At 36.3% G+C, this 21904-nt stretch overlaps 1 protein-coding gene across 1 annotated transcript; it reads right to left on the bottom strand.

Annotated features, from left to right (window-relative positions):
• Nucleotides 1-1371: 1371 nt before the first annotated feature.
• On the bottom strand, nucleotides 1372-21875 carry TMED5 (transmembrane p24 trafficking protein 5). Its single transcript, XM_043878140.1, has 4 exons — nucleotides 21407-21875; nucleotides 13075-13172; nucleotides 6651-6834; nucleotides 1372-4293 (listed from the first exon to the last, which is right to left on the bottom strand). Exons 1-4 carry the CDS (start codon nucleotides 21584-21586, stop codon nucleotides 4075-4077), a joined length of 681 nt encoding a protein of 226 aa, XP_043734075.1. The 5' UTR covers nucleotides 21587-21875; the 3' UTR covers nucleotides 1372-4074.
• Nucleotides 21876-21904: the final 29 nt, after the last annotated feature.

The raw sequence follows: 21904 nt of genomic DNA, 5'->3' as shown, positions 1-21904 counted from the left end.
CAGCATTTGGTGTTGTAACTTTTAAATTTTAGCCTTTCTGGTATAGTGATATCTCATTGTGGTTTTAACTGGAATTATCCTAATGGCTAATGATTTTTAAATTATTTTCATGTGCTTATTTGCCATCCATATATTTTCAGTGAAATGTCCATTCATGTTGTTTGCCCATTTTCTAATTGAACTGTTATATTTTTTTAACTGTTGGACTTTGAGAATTCTTTGTATATTCTAGTCTTTTGGATATGTGATTTGCATTTATTTTTCCCCTTCAGTAGCTTATTTTTTCATCCCCTCAGTAGGTCATGGAGCAAAGGTTTTATTTTGGATGAGGTCCAGTTTTTCCTTTTATGGGTCATATATTAGGTGTCAAGTATGGAACCTCTTTGTTTAGCCCTAAGTCTTAGAGATTTTTCTCATATTTTTTTTCCAAAAAGCTTTATAGTTTTAACATTTAAGTTCATGTTTTCACCTATGTTTGACCCAGTTGCTCCAGCACCTTTTGTTTAAAAGGCTGTCTTTTCCCCTATTGAATTACTTTTGTCCCTTTGTTAAAAATCAGTTTGACTTGTTTTGGTGTATTCTAAAATGTCTCTTCTATTGATCTATGTGTCTATTCCTCCACCGGTACCACACTGTGTTGATTTAAGTGTCAATATAGGTAGACTTTAGTCTTTTTCTAAACTACCTTTTTCTTTTGCCTTTCCATTCCATATAAATTTTAGAGTATGCTTGTCCTTGTCTACAAAAAAATCTTGCTAGATTTTTATGAGAATTATTTTAAATTTATAGATCAGTTTAGGAAGAACTGACTTTTTTATTATGTTGAGCCTTCTCACCTTTGAATATCGTATGTTTCTCCATTTATTTAGTTGCAGCATGTGGGATCTCAGTTCCCTGACCAGGTATTGAACCCAGGCCCCTGCACTTGGAGCACAGTCTTAACCACTGAAGTCCTGAAACTAGAGTCTTGATTTCCCAAGTTCACCCAGTTAGCAAATGGTCCAAGGATAATGTAGACACCAGAATCCCAAATTGTGTTAATTGAGATTCTGGAACCAAATTCCAATCTTAATCAATCAATTTTTATAATAGGGTAGAAGAGTGCAAAAAGCTCCCTGAGTACTTATTTAGCATTCCAGACTCTCAGAACTGAATCTTTGCCTATTTTGAGTACCTTTGAGTACCTCCGAGTACCTCTTAATTACAATACATGTTTGGGCAGCAGCAGAACAAATAAATATACAAACAGAACTCTATTGAAGGGTAGAATGATTCACAATAAAAAGTGTAGAGAGCACACTTTTAAGATGAAATCAATGAAGGCTTTAAAGATTAGACAACATTTATAATGACTGGTAGATAAATAAGACATCCTTTGATTGTAATTTTTATTGTATATACTCAGCGCAGTATTCAATGCTCATTTAATATGGCTGTGTCTGTTCATAAGTATAAAGCATTTGAGCAACACTAATTGTGCATTATTACATTTCAACTGAAAAACCATTACATGCTGAATCAGTCAGTATCTTTGAAAATTTCAGATAAACGAATTTTCTTTGGGGAAGCATACAATTATAGGTATTCAATTTTTGTCAATTTTAGGACATAACAATACTTGAGAAGGATAAACATACCTAAAATAAAATGACATTTCAGTTTATACTTTATTTCAATACTATTTCAACCACTTATCTATTATCTTGACATTCACATAAAAGAAAACCAATCATTAAGGATCCAAATGCAAATCATAGTGAAACTCTAGGCCTTAGTTAAATATTTTAGTATTTTAGAAGTTTACATGACTAAAAAAGTAATGATAAAATAAGCTGCCAAGTGACACTTTACTCACTTTTAGTATAATTTTTTTTTCACTTTTAGCATAATTTTAATGTCAAAATCGAGTACACTAAAACCATATGATGCAGATAAACAAGCTTTTAGAAATATTAAAGAATTTAGTTCTTTGCATACAAATTTTACTCTATGGTTAATACAGGTAACATGCTTCTTAAATAATCTGTTTTCACTTTGTCTATAAAAATAAAATTGTCCTCAATATCCCTAAATTCTTTGTTTTCTAAATAAGGCCATTATTATATAATAGGAAGTTACTGAATCAAAGGTTTAAAAAAATCAGTGGCACAAATCAAATGTAGATGATGTAACAAATCCATTGTTAGGTATAGAATCAGTACAGTAAGTACAGTGACCAGCCACACATAAGAGGTAGAATTCTTAATCACAGTTTTATAAGAAAGATGCAGTAGTTTAAATCTGTACTGTTTTATTAGCTATAGTACTTTACATTCACTTCTCATTATTAGTTTATCAGAAGAGGAAAAAGAGCTCTTTCAAGCAGAAATCTTACTGGCCCTTGTTTTGCATGTGTTAATAAGGGCTACTCCTGTACACTTAGCCAGTTAAGGTAATCACCTAAACATGGCATTTATCTCATTTTAAAAAAGCCTCAGAGTTGGGAAATCTAAGAATAGAGGGAAATATATAAGATGGAGGGAAATATCTCTCATTTTGTACCACTTGAGTATAAATTATAGATGAAATCATCATTGTCTCTGGATATCATTATTGCTTATTAGGAATTCAGCAGTACTAACCAACTGTACTCAGGACCTATCAGTTGATTGTTTTTAACTCTTACATGACATAAACAATATTACAAGTGGGTATAACCTAAAAATTCTATTTAATTCATTAAGATACTAGTACTTGATTAAGACATGATTAAGTACTTGATTAAGGCAAAGGCTATAGGGTTGTTCACATATTGAGTGTTGAAACTTCTGTAGGTTTTCAATTCTTATTTGAATGCCAATAAATAAAGTGATCAGAAAGGTCATTTTATGAAAATTACAATAAAAACTAATAAATATTTATACTAGTAGGGCTTATACCATATTGTACCTAAATACTTAGAAATGATAATTTAAAACAATTGTTAAAAAATAAAACCTGCACTTTTCTAACAATTAACTGGAAATTAATCTCGTGGTTTATATTAGGATTGAGTGATATGATAAGCCAGATTCTAGATACTTTAAGTAAACTTTATTTTGATGAGATATTCTCATTTCCCTAAATTCTTTTATATTGACTTTATTGTTGTTGGTTTTTTTTTAATGATTTTTGAGAACTCAAGATATTTACTTAACATTAGGTCCAAATTCTTGTAGCAATATTTCCTAAACAACTGCTGGTATTAATGTATCATCCAAGTCAGTAAATACATTAAAACTAACGTAACACTGTTGATAATATAAAAATAAAATGATTTCCCCTCATTTAATTTAAAAATCCTATATCTTAGTTAACTATTAGAGAGAATGTATCCTTACAGAAATTGGGAACGATCTTTATTTACTTCAAAGAGAAAATCTGTCCTATTTTTGATAACTATGTTCTTAGTATTTTTAAGAACTATTCAAAAGTCAGCTTTTGGGAATGTAGGCTAGGTATATAAAACTAATACTTTTTGTTAATATTTTAATATATTTGGTTATAAAACATCCGACATACCTTTTTTTCACAGCTATGTTTCTATATACATTTAGGAGATACATATGTAAAAAGAGAAAAGTTGAGTTTTTGTTTTCTAAAGATATCCATGATTAGATAATTCTTGTATGATTTATAACTTGATATACTGAAAAACTTCTACAATTAATTTGTAATTGCCACATTTACAAAGAAATTTCTGGGTAACAATCTTCTAAAAACATTGTTCACTGTTACATTTAGGCCCAAAGTTCATTTATTTAAATCACTAATGACATTTGCAAAACTTTTGCAAACTTAGGAAACTACTGTTACTAACATGGCTTCATTCATTTATACCTGCACAATATTTGCTATACACTTAAGTACAATCGGAACAATAAGATCACCTGCACAGATGAAAGTTAAGCCTTTCCTTTCATATTAAAATTATACTTATTTCACACTTAATGGTAATGCCTGAAAATGTTTTGGGAAAGACTGTTAATGGTCTTGAGTGTAAGAGTTTATTGCGTTTTTCTGTCACTTTTTGTGAATTTTAAGTAGTCTGGAATTTTAAGTTCTACTTTTCCTCTTATCTTCAAATAGACTCTTCAGCATATACACTTGAATGGCTGACACTACAACCATTACCACTAAATTAACCATAGACCAGAAATTGACTCTATCAAAGTTGCTTTCTTGTATGTTTCGGTCACGTGCTTCAAATGCTCTAAGCAGAGTTTGGATGTGACCACTTTTGCTTAGTCTGGACTTGATCCTGTAGATAGACTCCTGGAGATAAAGAAAATAATTTTATTGTAAAAGAATGCTCAGTAATTTTAATTTAAAACTGTGCTTCACTGTACTCTTACTAGTTTAATATCCAAAAACAGTTTTAGTTAAGGGGTGGGTACTATTTAAGATTTAACTAAATATCTTTACTACATAATGTTTATGTAACAGTTCTCATGATATATTTAAATTATTGTTTATAATTCTAAAAGAGAACAAAGCTAGTGGGAATTGAAAATAATATGAAAATATATTTGAGTGCTGCAGTGCCAGTAATTTTACATACATTATCTTGTTAGCCCTAACAACCATAAGAAATGTTTTTATTATGGAAATGTTCCAAGATTACATTCATAAAACAAGCTTACCAAGATGCAGTCTGAGTTGCACATCTGAAAAAAAATTTTTTAGTAGGGTCCTGGTGAAAAGTGATTTAAAAACTATAAAAGGTTTACATGAATATAGGGTAAAATTGAGATTAGAAATTATGTCAAAGTATTGATGGCATAAGTAAGAAAATAACAGAAACAGATTTTCCTGTATAGTCCCCTTGCTTAAAATCCTCATTTAAAAGCAAAAAATATACACAAAATTTCAGAGTGCTCTGCTAAGCCTACAAAACCACAAAGTATAGTATTTGTCATATATGTGTATTTGTAAAGCAATCTAGTAATGCAAATATTTTCCAGAAAAATGTGAGACTGAGATCCCCAAATGAAAAGATCATGCATAGTTCTTTTCAATATCAGATGATGACAGTTAAGTATAAAATTGTTTATTCAAGTTTGCTGCTGTGATAAAAAATTTTGATGGGGGGGTGTAAATGGAAAAACTGAAAGACACTTTATTTTTCTTTAACAAAGACTAAGTATTTTAAGCCTTATTTAAATCTGAACTTTTTGGTCATTTTGTTTAATTGTGAATGAAGTCAATTTCTTGAGAAATCAGTGAAGTATTAATACTAATAAAATTTACAACTACTTGTATTTTGCACTTGTTGGCAATATAAATTTAAAACGGAAGAATATATTAATATGATTGAGATTTTAAAAATGAGTGGGAAGAAGATTGGATTTCTATCCATAGTAGCAAGACTATGGATGCATCATTTCCATTTTAAGCCAGTTCCTTATCTACAAAATGGAATAAAAGGGGAAAGGGAGTTTGGAGCTAGACTAATGATAACTAAGTCTTCTTCTGAATCTCAAATTCAACTAAATTTAGTATACATATGAGATGATGAGATAAAAATTGTCATGGTAAATATTCATGGTAATCAAGCTTAATCATTTCAGTTTGTATTCACAGTTAACACCAATGTTAAAGGTAAGAAAACTAACACTTACTGTTTGCTAGATGCTGTTTTAAGCATTTATAGATAGGCCATATCACCTTTGATCCTCACAACTCTAGAGGTGGTATTCCCAAGGGTGATAGGACACCAAGGCTTAGAGGGCTCAGTCACTAAGGAATTACACATATGATATGATCACTTAATTTTCCAACTTAGCTAACTGATCTTACAATATGTCTCTTCTTTTATAATTTGATAGTTGTTTTCTTAAGAAACCTGAACATGATCAAAATACCACACTATAAAAAAACAGTTCAGGTTATGAGTATTAGAGGCTATACATTATAGCTTCAAATTTGGAATAATCACATTATTTCTCCTACAGAAAGTTCTGTAACAGATATATATGCTGTTTATAAATATTGCTGAATAAATTCTATCAGTTGATTACATCTAGTGGCTGAAGGGTAATGACCTTTCTCCCCAACACTGGCAATACAATCATTAGTAAACAGGTTCATAAACATGCACACTTCTTTATGCATGTTTATGATAAAGCATAAAGCAATTTCAAGCAAAGAAGCTTTTACTCCTGAGGGTAGTGGTAGTTTCTGATAACTGCTAGGTTTGGCTGAGTTATGTTAACAGTGTTCCCCAAATTAATCAAGTGATACCAAATTTCACATTATAAAATCTGTGTTGTGGGGGAAAATTCCTGTATATTTTAAGTGTTTAAAAATTACTCAATTTTGTGTGTAAGCATTCTGCAGATCATTCTTACAATTCTCTGTTTGAACATTCTAAGAGAGTTCTGTAGTTAAGAGCATATGTTCAAATTTGAGTTTCCCTCTCTGTGGTTCTGTCACAGAGACAATTACCAAATATCCCTAATCTATAATTTTCCTCACTGGAAAATGGGGATGATAATCCTCATAGACTTAAGTAAGGATTAGGGTAAGAGAATGTAGATAATACCTAGCTCAGTGCCTATCATATGGTAAAGTCTCTAGATATTAGTAACTTTTTATTATTTTATTCTAAAAAAAAAAAAAACTATACTGACCAGAATGTCCTCCAGTTTCATATCCAACATATCTGTGCCAGTAATGTATTTCTTCCAGTCCTCTTGTTCTTGCTCCTGTTCTCCCATATTATCCAGGATTAATTCAAAGAAAATCACCTTCTCAGAAATGGTGCTGAATGTATTGTCAAAGCAGAACATGTAATCACCAACTTCAGTCTCTATCCTGTATTAAAAAAAGAAACTGTCCTCAGTTATCTGTACTTCCATCTGGGATTAAAGAAAAAACTATTGTAAAAGAAGAAATAACATGATTTATAACTGGACAGCTTACTGACAGAAAGACCTCCGTAGTACTGAAAAGATAATGTATAATTTCTTGAAAGCAGTAACCTGAAAATAGATATTCAAGTACTTGCAACTTAAATGTGCTTGACACTGGAGCAGGATTAAAAACCTAGGTAGGATACCTCAGAATGAACCTTAATATCTATGTATTATTTAAAGTAATTTATAATGAGTTCAACTCATATGGAAACATCACTACAGACCTCCACTTTTGAGATTAACTTGTAAAGTGAGATTTTTTTTTTAATTTTCAAAAACAATGGATTTTCCTGAATGCTTCATTGTAGGCCCCTTTGGATTAAGTACATAATTATAATACAGTTTACAAAGATTAGGACTTCCCTGGTGGCTCAGACGGTAAAGCGTCTGTCTACAATGCGGGAGACCCAGGTTCGATCCCTGGGTCAGGAAGAACCCATGGAGAAGGAAATGGCAATCCACTCCAGTACTATTGCCTGGAAAATCCCATGGACAGAGGAGCCTGGTAGGCTACAGTCCATGGGGACGCAAAGAGTTGGACACGACTGAGCGACTTCACTTCATTTACAAAGATTAGGAATGAGTTCAGTGGTGAAGAATGAGAGGATTACTCATGGTGGCATTACCTTTACTGAATAAATGCCACTCATAACTTAAATGATCTTGATCTTCACATTAAAGATAACTGTCCTAGGCACAGTTAATTTAGCAAAATAGTTTTCTAATTTTTTGTGGAGAGAAGTTTTAACAAACTTGTACACAGGCTAATGACATTTACTACTGCTGGCCACAAAAACAACAAAGTTCAAACTGTTTTAGGTTTTGTTGTGACTATTCACGAAGGTTGGTCTAAATTCGAAGTTTCCTTATCCAATATGCTGGATCGCTTAAATTTTGGGGCAGATTACATCATTTTCTACAGCCTTCTGAACAACATGTGATTTTCATCTTTTAAGCCATCTCCATCTCTCCCCTCACCCCTTATTTCTGACCTAGGTTTGTTTAGGTATAACATGTAAATACTCAGCAATGTGATTTGATTTTAGCATATATCACCATTAATAAAAATAGCCAGTATTTATATACCTCTTCATAATTTACACACTGCTTTCACACATCGTTTTTAATCCTTATCATATTTGAAAGTAAGCATAATTGACCTTTTCAAGGCAAGTAAAATAAGGTTCACATAGATATGTTTCTTGCCCATGATCACATAGCCTGTTCTAAGCATAGAGAAGCTTGAACTTTTGACCTTCGGTATTAATTGATCTTTCTACAATACTGCTAGAAGCCTTCTGTATTCTTTGCAGTGTCCTTAATTATGACATACCTTTGTCTTTGGAGACACAGTTAACCTTTGAAGGAGTCTAAAGCAAGCACTGGTATGGATATAGGGGAACAATATTAAAAGGAACAAAACAAAAATGTTGTGACTATTATGTAATATAACCTAGATGTGGGGCATTTTCCAAGGTAAAATTTCCACTATATTCTGATATAATGGCATCACTGATCCAGTAAGCATATAACCACCATATGTATTCTGAAGGGCAGCATTCTTAGTCTACACATTCTCAATGAGGAGATACTGCCCCATAGGGGTGAAAACTCATTCAAGATGGGCCAAAAAAAATTAGCTATGATAGTATTGCTTCAAAGCTCAATCCTGACAAAATCTTATTCTTTAGTATTAGTATTTTAATTTTCTCTCATTGGGTTTTCTTGGGCATATCACAAGAAGGATGACCTCTTGGAAGGTACACAAAACATGCAGGAACAGTGCTACAAACTGCTAGCAAATAGTTGTGATCGTAGGAGTTCTGAATGACCGATTACTTGATCCACAAGTCATATGGTAAGAGGAGGCCTACACAGGCCAAACGATGCCATTGGCTCTCTTGTGGATGTTATACGTTTGATCTTCAATTTCTGAGGTGCCTTGCTTTAATCTTCTGTCGCCTTCTATGATCTTCATCTTTTAAGCCAGTCTTGTTTTTCTTCCCCCCATTTGTAATTTACTGTGTTTAAGCATAAGAGATGACTACCTAGCAATGTGACTGGATTTTAGTATGTATACTATAAAAACAGCCACTACTTGTAGGCATGCATGCTCAGTTGCATCTGACTCTGCGATCCCATGGACTGTAGCCCATCAGGCTCCTCTGTCCATGGGATTGTCCAGGCAAGAATACTGGAGTGGGTTGCCATTCCCTTCTCTAGTCAAAACTTCTGTGTGCACAATCACTTGTGTCCAACACTTTTGTGACCCAATGGACTGCAGCCCACCAGGCTCTGTCCCTGGGATTTCCCAGGCAAGATTTCTAGAGTGGGCTGCCATTTCCTTCTCTAATACTTTTATATCCCTTCATAATTTACACACTTTTATACATTTTATCTCTGTTAATCTTTGAATTTTGGGGGAAGACTTAAGTTCTGGTATGAGTTAGGGTAATAACTAATTTAGTAGTCTAGAAAAATGATACATATGACAGTGCTGGACAAATAGGTATTACTTAAGCTGTTAAAGGCTCTGTCTGGAGACATTTTTTACTAACCTCGACTTCTGTAAGGACAGTATTTGTTTCAAAGGTTTAATTTAAGAAAAAACTATTTCAGTGGCATAACAGATTTTAATTGCCTTTAAAAAGTTAAGGGACTTCCCTAGTAGTCCAGTGGTTTAGAATCCACCTACTAATGTAGGGCACCTGGGTTCAGTCCCTGGTCTGGGAAGATTTCACATGCCCTGTAGCACCTAAGCTTGTGCACCACAACTACCGAGCCTGCACGCTAGAGAGCCTGTGCTTCGCGACAAGAGAAGCTACTGTGATGAGAAAGAAGCCCAAGCTCGGCAACCAAGAGGAGCCCACAATTAGCGAAAGCCAGTGCACAGCAATGAAGACCCAGCACAACCAAACATTAACTAATTTTTTGAAAAGTTAATATAGCTAAAGATGAAATCTTCATTTTAGCTTTTAGAAAGTAGATTTGTAAATTTGGTATAGTGATTAAGAGTGAGTGGCTGACTCGTTTTAAATCCTGGCTTTGCTGTTCATTAGCTGTGTAACCTGCAGCAATTTACTTAACTGCTCCATGCCTCAATTCCTTCATTGGTAAGATGATAGTAAGGACTATAGGGAAGAATAAAAAAAATTAATACATGTAAAGTGCTTAGAACCTGGCATATCAAAAGAACACTTATAAACTCATTCTTTTTCCCCGGTTGTTTAATAAGAGACAATTTTATGTGGTCACTCACCTAGAGCCAGACATGCTGCAGTGTGAAGTCAAGTGGGCCCTAGGAATCATTACTACAAAGCTAGTGGAGGTGATAAAATTTCACCTGAGCTATTTAAAATCCTAAAAGATGATGATGTTAAAGTGCCACACTCAATATGTCAGCAAACTTGGAAAACTCAGCAGGGGCCACATGACTGAAAAAGGTCAGTTTTTTCATTCCAATTTAGAGGGCGATGCCAAACTACTGTACAGTTGCACTCATTTTACATGCCAGTAAATTTATGCTCAAAATCCTTCAAGCTAGGCTTCAGCAGTATGTGAACTGAGAAATTCCAGATGTACAAGCTGGGTTTCAAAGAGGCAGAGGAACCAGAGATCAAATTGCTAATATTGTTGGATCATAGAGATATCAAGAGAATTAAAGAAAAACATCTGCTTCTGCTTCATTGACTATGCTAAAGCCTTTGACTGCATGGATCACAACAAACTGTGGAAATTTCTTAAAAAGCTAGGAGTATCAGACCACCTTACCAGTCTCCTGAGAAACTTGTATGTGAGTCAAGAAACAATAGTTAGAACCAAACACGGAACAAGTGATGGGTTCAATATTGGGAAAGGAGTATGACAAGACTATATATTGTCACCCTGCTTATTTAACTTTTAAGCAGAGTACATCATGTGAAATGCCAGGCAGGATGAATCACAAAGCTGGAATCAAGATTGCCAAGAGAAATATAAACCTCAGATATGCAGATGATACCACTCTTCGAAAGAAAGTGAAGAGGAACTAAAGGGTCTCTTGATGAAGGTGAAAGAGGAGAGTGAAAAAGCTGGCTTAAAACTCTGTATTCATAAAACTAAGATCATGGCATCCAGGCCATACTTCATGGCAAAGAGACGGGGAAAAAGTTGGAAAGAAACAGTGACACATTTTAACTATGTTGGCTCCAAAAGCACTGCAAATGGTGACTGCTACCATGAAATTAAAATACACTTGCTTCTTGGAAAGCTATGACAAACCTAGACAGCATATTAAAAAGCAGAGACATCACTTTGCTAACAAAGGTTTGTATAGTCAAAGCTATGGTTTTTCCAGTAGTTCTGTACGGATGTGAGAGTTGTACCATAATGAAGGCTTGAGTGTCAAAGAATTGATGCTTTCAAACTGTGGTGCTGGAGAAGACTCTTGAGAGTCCCCTGGACTGCAAGGAGCTCAAACCAGTCAATCCTAAAGGAAATAAACCGTGAAAACTGGAAGGACTGATGCTGAAGCGCCAATACTTTGGCCACCTGATGTGAAGAGCTGACTCACTGGAAAAGACCCTGATGCTGGGAAAGATTGAAGGCAAAAGAAGGGAGCAGCAGAGGATGAGACGGTTAGATGGCATCATTGACTCAATGGCCATGGATCTGAGCAAACTGTGCGAGATAGTAGAGGACAGAGGAGCCTGGTCACAGAGTTGGACACAACTTAGCGAGTGAACAACAATTCTTTTTAAGAAAGCAGTAACATACCTTTCCCCCCCAATCTCTAAATGAAAGCAGAAAATGGGAGAGTAATTAATATCGACAGAAATTCTATACATTTTCTATATTCTTAAATTTAAAGATGAACTTCATTTTTAGTTCTTGTTCATATACCTATCAAAGAGAAAGCATAGTTAATTCTGCTATAGCCACCTTAACTGACTTAAAGTTACCACTTCTGATTTTATTTATCAGTAGTTTATGCAGTTTTTTTTTTAGAACTCTGCATAGGTAAAATGGCATTTTCGAAAGCACACTAAAATGAGTATCTTAGAAAACTATGGTTGAGACATTTTCCCACCTCGTTCACTCATACATGTATTCATATTTACTGAGTAACAATTATATGCCAGGTACTTTGGTTAACAAAGACCAGTGATTATAAATAGCTAGTACTTACATAGTGCTATGTGCTAGAGATGTTCTCAGCATTGTATAGTAGAAGCAAAAATTTTGGTTCATTCTGCTTCCTCCTAATAAATGTATATCCCTGCAGTCTTATTTAACTTCTCTAAGCCTCCTTGTCTGTAAAATGGGAATTGGAGAATCAAATAATCTGTCTCTCACAGTGGGTTGGAATGATTAATTTAAAAGCATATAAAATGAAAAGTCTAGTTTATGGCAAATATTGGACACTCCATATCTGATTTTCTTATTCCTATATGCTCACAGTTTATTTTATTTTTTTTAATACTCACAGTTTAAACACAGTAACAATACTGAGTAAACAAAGTGCTACAGTAAAATAATACAATGAAACAGAAACACTGGTGAGATGAAAAAAGAGAAGTGAGATACAATATATGGCCTTTTATCAAATTCTAAACTTTTATATTTTATTTCAGTATAAAATTATAAAAAGCATTTTCTATAGGGTTTCCTGTGGTCAGATCTGTTACTTTCAGGTCTTCTAATTATCTAAAAAGAGTGACATTTGAAGGAAATAAAAATTTACATAGACACACACGCAAAGATGTATCACTGTACTGTTGTTTTAAGAAAACTACTGGCAAAAATGATATAGCCAGCAGTTTAAGATATATACCTGGAATAGTAACTTATAACAGAAAAAGCCTGTGGTGGCCAGAAAGGCAGGTTTTAAAATGCCTCAGTAGACTGAATGCAGTACCTGTGGAATACTCATCTCATTACCCAAAGCAAAGCAAAAACTCAGTCAAGATCAAAAGAAAACGTCTAAACAAAAAGATAAAAGATGAACTGATGATATTTTAGTTTAAGATAGATCACCGAAAAGGACTGTTTAAAATGTTCATATGGAATCATTTAATGCTAATACTTGGTATCAAATGTGCTGAATTTCCCTGTTCCTTCTGGTATTCAGATCATGGAACCCAACTAAGAGATTACTTACGTGTGAACTCCATCTGATTTTCTTTGTTCAAAAACTAAGGTTTTTCCTTCTGGAGAAGCAAGATGGAAATCAATATCTAATCCTGCTCCATCTAAAACCTGCAGAAAGACAAAGAAGAGAAGAGCACATTTTACAAATGTTGAAAATAAAAAGTGACCATATGATGAAAAGATTTCATTTCTAAACCTTAACAAGGGTAAGAAGGTCAACACACTCATGTTAGAGCTAGAAAGGAAAGACCATTTTTTTCCATTCCATTCAGTTTTGGAACTTGTCCCTTTCTTGCCATTTCCTGCTGCCATACTTAAATTTAGGTCGTATGAGTATTACTGAAATAATCTCCCTATATACAGTACCTTCATCGAGAAGCCCTATGGATTAGAAAGAAACACAGAAAGGAGTTCAATTTGTAGACCCTTTTCCTTCGGCAATTTAGGGTTTGCTGTGTAACTTTTCTGAGTTTGTTTCCTCCTCAGTATTAGCTACTTCTCAGCCTGTAACTCAAGACATTTATGATCTGATTCCAACTGACTTTTTCAACACATCACCTATTATTTCCCAGTATGAATTATGTATTCCAAGTAGGCTATTTACTTACTGGCCAAATAATTCAGCTTGTTCCTTTACAATTTCAAAATGTCCTGATGATGATGATGGCAGCTAACAATTATAGTTTATGCCACACATTGTTTTAAGTGCTTTATGTGGATTAATTTATTTCTCACAACAACTCTAAAAGGTAGGTTCTATTGTTTTCATTTTAGCCAAAACAACCAAAATACCCCTCCCTCAAGAAAATTTTAAAAACCCTCAAAAAACAGGCACACAGAAGGTTGCCTAAGGGGAGATGGTAAATAAGTGGTATGGTCAAAATGTGAATTTAGCAATCTAACTTCAAAGGCTATTCATTTTCTTATATAACTCCATTTTCTTTTTTTTATGGCTTTAATGGAATAATAGATTACCTATTCTTGTGCTCTACTCACTGACCAACAGACTGGTTTCAAGTGGCTAGCTAAATATACACAATTCTTTTTCCTTTTTAAATCCCAGTGAAATGAAGAAAAGATAGCAATATAATCCATAACAATACTAGAAATCTAGGAAACCTGTTAACGGATTTGAAGAGTAAGAAATTTCTAGAGATATTCCACTGAGCAATGAATACATCTAGCTACCAATATCTATTAATCTCAAAATTCTAAAAACAGAAACACCAAATATTTGCTGAAACTAATGCCCTCTTTTTCATGTTATTAGCTTTTCTCAGAGGATCAAATTTTGGAAAATAATGTAAACAGATTTAAAAATATGTTTTCTCAGATAAATGTAATATATATCCTCAGAGAAATTTAAGAATGTAAAAATCGATAAAAGATTAAGAAAGATGCTGATATGAAAAATTCTTAGAAAAACCCAAAATATGACTGCCCAAATAAAGCTCTAATGAATAAAGCCTTAACAACAGCAGAATAGACATGAATGGAATCTAAAAATCAGAGAAAAGGAGCCAAGGAATTCTCAGAACAAAGCAAAAAAGTATAGATAAGAAGCATGCAGGAAATGGTAAGACCTTTATGAAGGACAGAGTTAAAGATTTCAAATAACCACCTAATAAGCATCCTACTGACTTTTTCCAAAGGATTTGAAGAGAACCACCTAGAAACTGAAGTAGTAGTAGAGAACTATAAAATAACAAGAACAGGGATGGCATCAGCATTCTTGCACATACACTAGATGTAAAAATCACAAGGGAGTCATGTAGTCAATGTTCCCAAGTAAAATAATTATATTAGTGAAGAGAAAGCAAAAGATAAAACCATTTTCTGATACCTAAGGACTCAAAACATTCTAAAATTACTCAAGTTTCTCCTCTAAAACCCCAAAATCATATCCATTAAATAAAAAAGTGATATGACAAAACTAAGCATAGACTTCAGTAAAGCAAAAGATATTGGCAGGCTTAAATGGTATTTAAAAATATAGAAGCTCATTTTAAAATATACAAAATACCTATTTAAAATAAACAATACCATAAATCTAAACTAAACTTCCTAATGATTTCAATGGATCAGGATGAACAAGTCCCACTTTCCCCTGTCTGTCATAGTCTTTCAGCCCCTCAAAGGTATTCTTCAGTCTTCTGCCTCAAAGCCTTGGATTGCCACATGCTGTTCTTTTTACCTATCACCTTGTTCCACCCCCTTATCGCCAGTAAGCCTGATTCTTCACAGATCTGAACTCTACTTCTAGGATGTCTTCTTTCAATTCCCAGATAAAATCAAGTCCTTCTATTAAACATTCTCATAGCTTATGCAGTTAGCTTCATAGCAACAGGAATCAGATTGATTATATTCTTTGCAGCCAGAGATGGAGAAGCTCTATACAGTAGGCAAAAACAAGACCGAGAACTGACTGTGGCTCAGATCATGAACTCCTTATTGCCAAATTCAGACTTAAATTGAAGAAAGTAGGGAAAACTACTAGACCATTCAGGTATGATCTAAATGAAATCCCTTATGATTATACAGTGGAAGTGACAAATAGATTTAAGGGACTAGATCTGATAGAGTGCCTGATGAACTATGGACGGAGGTTCGTGACACTGTACAGGAGAAAGGGATCAAGACCATCCCCAAGAAAAAGAAATGCAAAAAAGCAAAATGGCTGTCTGAGGAGGCCTTATAAATAGCTGTGAAAAGAAGAGAAGTGAAAAGCAAAGGAGAAAAGGAAAGATATATCAATTTGAATGCAGAGTTCCAAAGAATAGCAAGGAGAGATAAGAAAGCCTACCTCAGTGCTCAGTGCAAAGAAATAGAGGAAAACAATAGAATGGGAAAGACTAGGGATCTCTTCAAGAAAATTAGAGATACCAAGGGAACATTTCATGCAAAGATGGGTTTGATTAAGGACGGAAATGGTATGGACCTAACAGAAGCAGAAGATATTAAGAAGAGGTGGCAAGAATACACAGAAGAACTATACAAAAAATATCTTCACAATCCAGATAATCACTATGGTGTGATCACTCACCTAGAGCCAGACATCCTGGAATGTGAAGTCAAGTGGGCCTTAGGAAGCATCACTACGAACAAAGCTAGTGGAGGTGATGGAATTCCAGTTGAGCTATTTCAAATCCTAAAAGATGACGCTGTGAAAGTGCTGCACTCAATATGTCAGCAAATTTGGAAAACTCAGCAGTGGCCACAGGACTGGGAAAAGGTCAGTTTTCATTCCAATTCCAAAGAAAGGAAATGTCAAAGAAAGCTCAAACTAGCACACAATTGCACTCATCTCACATGCTAGTAAAGTAATGCTCAAAATTCTCTAAGCCAGGCGTCAACAGTAGATGAACTGTGAACTTCTAGATGTTCAAGCTAGTTTAGGAAAGGCAGAGGAACCAGAGATCAAATTTCCAACATTCTCTGGATCATCAAAAAAGCAAGAGAGTTCCAGAAAAACATCCATTTCTGCTTTATTGACTACGCCAAAGCCTTTGACTGCGTGGATCACAACAAACTGTGGAAAATTCTGAAGGAGATGGGAATACCAGACCACCTGACAAGCCTCTTGAGAAACCTGTAGGCAGGTCAGGAAGCAGCAGTTAGAACTGGACATGGAACAACAGAGTGGTTCCAAATAGGAAAAGGAGTACGTCAAGGCTGTATATTGTTACCCTGCTTATTTAACTTATATGCAGAGTACATCATGAGAAACGCTGGGCTGGAGGAAGCACAAGCTGGAATCAAGACTGTTGGGAGAAATATCAATAACCTCAGATATGCAGATGACACCACCCTTATGGCAGAAAGTGAAGAACTAAAGAGCCTCTTGATGAAAGTGAAAGAGGAAAGTGAAAAAGTTGGCTTAAAGCTCAATATTCAGAAAACTAAGATCATGGCATCTGGTCCCATTTCTACATGGCAAATAGATGGGGAAACAGTGGTTGACTTTATTTTTTTGGGCTCCAAAATCACTGCAGATGGTGATTGCAGCCATGAAATTAAAAGACGCTTACTCCTTGAAAGGAAAGTTATGACCAACCTAGACAGCATATAAAAAAGCAGAGACATTACTTTGTCAACAAAGGTCCATCTAGTCAAGGCTATGGTTTTTCCAGTGGTCATGTATGGATGTGAAAGTTGGACTATAAAGAAAGCTGAGCACCAAAGAATTGATGCTTTTGAACTGTGGTGCTGGAGAACTCTTGAGAATCCCTTGGACTGCAAGGAGATCCAACCAGTCCATCCTAAAGGAAATCAGTCCTGGGTGTTCATTGGAAGGACTGATGTTGAAGCTGAAACTCCAATATTTTGGTCACCTGATGCAAAAAGCTGCTCATTTGAAAAGACCCCGATGTTGGGAAAGATTGAAGGTAGGAGGAGAAGGGGAGACAGAGGATAAGATGGCTATATGGCATCACCAACTCAATGGACATGAGTTTGGGTAAACCCTGGACTCGCAGGGTGATGGACAGGGAGGCCTGGCATGCTGCGGTTCATGGGGTTGCAAAGAGTCAGACAGGAATGAGCAACTGAACTGAACTGAACTTGTATTAATTTGATTAACGTCTATCCCCTTACTAGACTGCATGAGTACACAGAGTACACTTATACTCACCAATGTTTCTGCAGTACCTAGCATAAAGCTTATAGAAACTAAGCACTCAATAATAAAAAATTTAAATGAATGATTTATTTTACTCATAAGATATATATGTATTGATATTTAAAAATTCCAAGAACTTAATATATAATGGAACTGGTCAGTTACCCTAAAAGTGTCCTCTTAAACCTGAAAAGTGTGAAATGGTTAAAATTTTTAATATGTCACAGTTAGCCAAGGGCAATGTCTAGAATGAAGACAAAACCCAGTAGCTTGTAGTTATTGGAAAATTAATCACAGAGTCGGAAAATGTAAAGGGTTGAAGATTTCTACCCTACAAACCCTCGCAACATTGTCTAGGACCACAGACACCAAATGATTTTAATTCTTTCCTTAATCAAAACAGTTTAGACAGAATGCTTTAAGGGAACAATCTTTCTGAGTGATTAAAGATGCCAAGTACTAATATAAAGCTAACCCACTATATATAAAACTCTAAAAATGTAAACATAAAAAAGCTAACAATATTGAATATTTACTATCTGTTTGGGGTGGTACATGAACACTTATTAACTGTTTCAAATCATCTCTTACTGGATGAAACTGGAGCCCATTATACAGAATGAAGTAAGCCAGAAAGATAAACACCAATACAGTATACTAACGCATATATATGGAATTTAAAAAGATGGTAACGATAACCCTATATGCAAGACAGAAAAAGAGACACAGATGTACAGAACAGACTTTTAGACTCTGTGGGAGAAGGCAAGGGTGGGATGTTCTGAGAGAACAGCATTGAAACAAGTATACTATCCAGGGTGAAAGAGATCACCAGCCCAGGCTGGATGCATGAGACAAGTGCTCAGGGCTGGTGCACTGGGAAGACCCAGAGAGATGGGATGGGGAGGGAGGCGGGAGCGGGGATCAGGATGGGGAATACATGTAAATCCATGGCTGATTCATGTCAGTGTATGGCAAAAACCACTACAATATTGTAATTAGCCTCCAACTAATAAAAATAAATGGGAAAAAATTAAAAAAAACCGAAACAAATCAACTCTTACTATTATTGTCAATATTTTACAAGTGTGGAGTTAAGTAACTTGCTCAAGATCACAGAGGTTGTAAGTGCCAGAGTCAAGATTTCAACCTAGGCATTTTTTTTCTCTACAGTTGGAGCTGTTAAGCCTAAGAGGTCAGTAGTTTACCTATATTTATTTTTTTTAGGCCATGCTGGCATCTTAGTTCCATGACCAGGGATCGAACACAAGTTCACTGCAGTGGAAGTGTGAAGTCATATCCACTGGACTGCCACAGAAGTCCCAATTTCTTTCCTAATACCTGGGTAAATACTGATGAATTTTGAACAATAAAACTTGTTTCCTTATCTAGACTCTTTTTCTAACCCTGTAGTTGATTTCCTTACCTCTTAATTTTGCCCTCCTTAAATCCATATTCCACACTGTAAAACATTTTCTAACCCTGTAGTTGGTTTCCTTACCTCTAATTTTGCCCTCCTTAAATCCATATTCCACACTGTAAAACATTTTCGACTGCTACCACATTGCTTAATCTTCAGTAGCCCTTATACAGACAAAGGTCAAAGCTACTCAGCATAGCACACAAGCTAAGATTCATGATCCAGCCTCCTGACCTCTCCAATCTCTTTTTCTCCTGTTCTCACCTAGACTTTATAGTCTTAAGAGATCCAGCCCTTAAGCTCAGCACTTGTAGTGCCCAGTACATATTGCCCACTACTAGAACACTAACACTGTGCATTTTCAGAAATGCCTATTCATTTTGTTCCTTTTCCTAGAATGCCCCTTCTTCCCTGCATTCCTGTTTCACCTAAGCATCTTTCTGGGTTCCTATTTATTTTCTCAAGGAATTCTTTTCTGAAAACCCGGAGAAGTCCTTCTCCAACAGCATATAACCATACTTTATTTTCCAGGCAAGAACACTGGAGTGGGTTGCCATTTCCTCCTCCAGGGGATCTTCCTGACCCAGGGATCCAACTTGCCTCTTCTGAGTCTCCTGCATTGGCAGGCAGATTCTTTACCGCTCTTCTACCTGCAAAGCCCCTGTTCATAAGCCAGTAACCTTTAAATATTAAAATCCCTGAAAAGGGCTCTTGCTTTTGTTTGTCCCCTCCTCTATGTCCTCGCCGCCAAGCATTACTGGCACGTGGTAAATCTTCAGTAAATTAACTTTTGAACTGAACTGGAAATCAGGAAATGCTGAGTTCCTGCCTCAGCTTGGCTCACTAACTGTAATTTTAGACACTTTATGCTTACCTTATGCATCCATGCTGCTGCTGCTTAGTTGCTCAGTCGTGTCCGACTCTTTGAGACCCCATGGACTGCAGCCCTCCAGGCTCCTCTGTCCAAGAGGATTCTCCAAGCAAGAACACTAGCGTGGGTTGTCCTGCCTTCCTCCAGGGGATCTTCCTAACCGAGATATTAAACCCAGGTCTCTCGCATTGCCGGCAGATTCTTTGTAGTCTGAGCCACCAGGGAAGCCGTATTCATCTATAAATAATCTAATTCTAAAGTTTCTTCAGATGAAAATTCTAAATAACTTTATTTTGCTCTAAATGTGACAGGACCTGTTATTGAAAAAGATTCTCTACATCAACTATAAAAAATGAACATCTGATTAAAAATTAGGTAATGGGAAAAAAGTTGAAAGATGAACCACATCAAAACATTTTTCTTTTTTTTGCAGTGTTACCTAGAAACATCGAAATTTGCCATACTGGAGCTAACGATTTCTTCTAAGAAATTACCCTCTACCAGAGTGACTACATAAATTAAGGCAATTCCCTATAACATCTTGCTTATTAAAAATAAAATAATGATATGGGAGAAATGCTTAGAATGCTGAAGAAAAGATTACAGAGCTTCAATATACAATTATATCTTATTTGGGTATATAACTAAGAGGGCTTCCCTGTTGGCTCAGTGGTAAAGAATTAGCGTGCCAAGGCAGGAGATGCAGGTTCGATCCCTGGGAGGGAAAGATCCCCTGGAGAAGGAAATGGCAACCCAGTATTCCAGTACTCTTGCCTGGGAAATCTCACGGACTGAGAAGCCTGGCGGGCTACAGTCCATGGGGTCGCAGAGTCAGAGACAACTTAACGCCTGAACACACGCACAGACAGACACACACATACAACTGGGAAGGAAATTCACCATTAAACACACCAATAGCCTCTTTCAGAATATTCCAAAATAGGATTTAGTGATAATCGCATGGTCACAATTCAAAAATCCTTAACTGAAGAAGTAACAGTATAGATTTATAATACTTAAATTAAGTGAGGGTTGGGGGCGGTGATTAAAGAAACTGTCATTTTGTCCAGTGATTAAACAGAACGTGTATTAGGCCTGAATTGTGAGATTTCCGGTACTTGCGCGCGTAGTGGCTAAAAAGACATGGACGAATCATTAAACAAACAGAAAACCCACCGACATCACCAGAGCTGGCCTCTTTCCCACCTGAGGAAAGGGGAGAGGGCAGGTAGTCAATTCCAGATCCCGCCTAACTTCTAGTCCCCAGCCCCTGGAGAGCAGCGCCTCGAGAGCCGGCGCGCAGCTGCCCGGCTTCCCGGCGGCCCTCGCCTCTTTAGCGGCCGGGCGGTCCCCAAAAAACTTTCTCAGCGGGTGAGAGGCGACGACGTGCAGTTAGGCTAAAGGAAGGAGGCTGGCTCAACAACTACACTTACTTGGTACTCGATCTCCAGCGAGGCCTTCAGGGGCATGGGCTGGTAGAAACACTCCTTCTGGCCCGCCGGAAGTGTGAACGTGAAGTCGCTGTCTAAGGAGGGAGTGAAGCCGGCCGCCCTAGGCAGCAGCAGAGCGGCCAAGAGGACCACGGGGAAGGGTAGCCGGATCTTATCGCCCATCCCTGCCTGGGCGATCTCGGGCTGGGAAAGGCGTTGAGAGGCGTGGGTTATCGGCGCTTATGCTTCGCTTTTCCTTCCAGACTCCTCGTGGTTGGCAGGCAAACCAGGAGCCTGAAAAAGCTCCAGGTGAAGGCCTGGGCGGAGGGGCGTTTCTCAGAGAGGGAAACGCCTGTCTACAAAGCGTAAGGACTGAAGGCGGAGCCAGCAGTCCTTTTCCACACCCTCCTAGGTCTTGGTTCCCTCAGGCACCGCGCCAGCGCGGACCGCCTGACACCCAGACCTCCGCAGCTTCCCATGGCCGGCCTCACACCAATGGGC

The sequence above is a fragment of the Cervus elaphus genome, chromosome 20 (assembly GCF_910594005.1).
Source record: "Cervus elaphus chromosome 20, mCerEla1.1, whole genome shotgun sequence".
In the NCBI taxonomy this organism is placed as follows: domain Eukaryota; kingdom Metazoa; phylum Chordata; class Mammalia; order Artiodactyla; family Cervidae; genus Cervus; species Cervus elaphus.
Note: the sequence above shows the minus strand (reverse complement) of the source record. Positions and strands in the feature narration are given on the sequence as shown.

Excerpts from the sequence above, each read along its gene's own strand:
- TMED5 (XM_043878140.1), bottom strand. The coding sequence starts at position 21,586 with ATGGGCGATAAGATCCGGCTACCCTTCCCCGTGGTCCTCTTGGCCGCT. Across the intron at positions 13,173-21,406 it reads CGCTGGAGATCGAGTACCAA|GTTTTAGATGGAGCAGGATT; the intron begins GTAAGTGTAGTT and ends GTCTTTCTGCAG. Across the intron at positions 6,835-13,074 it reads AAATCAGATGGAGTTCACAC|GATAGAGACTGAAGTTGGTG; the intron begins GTAAGTAATCTC and ends TTTTTAATACAG.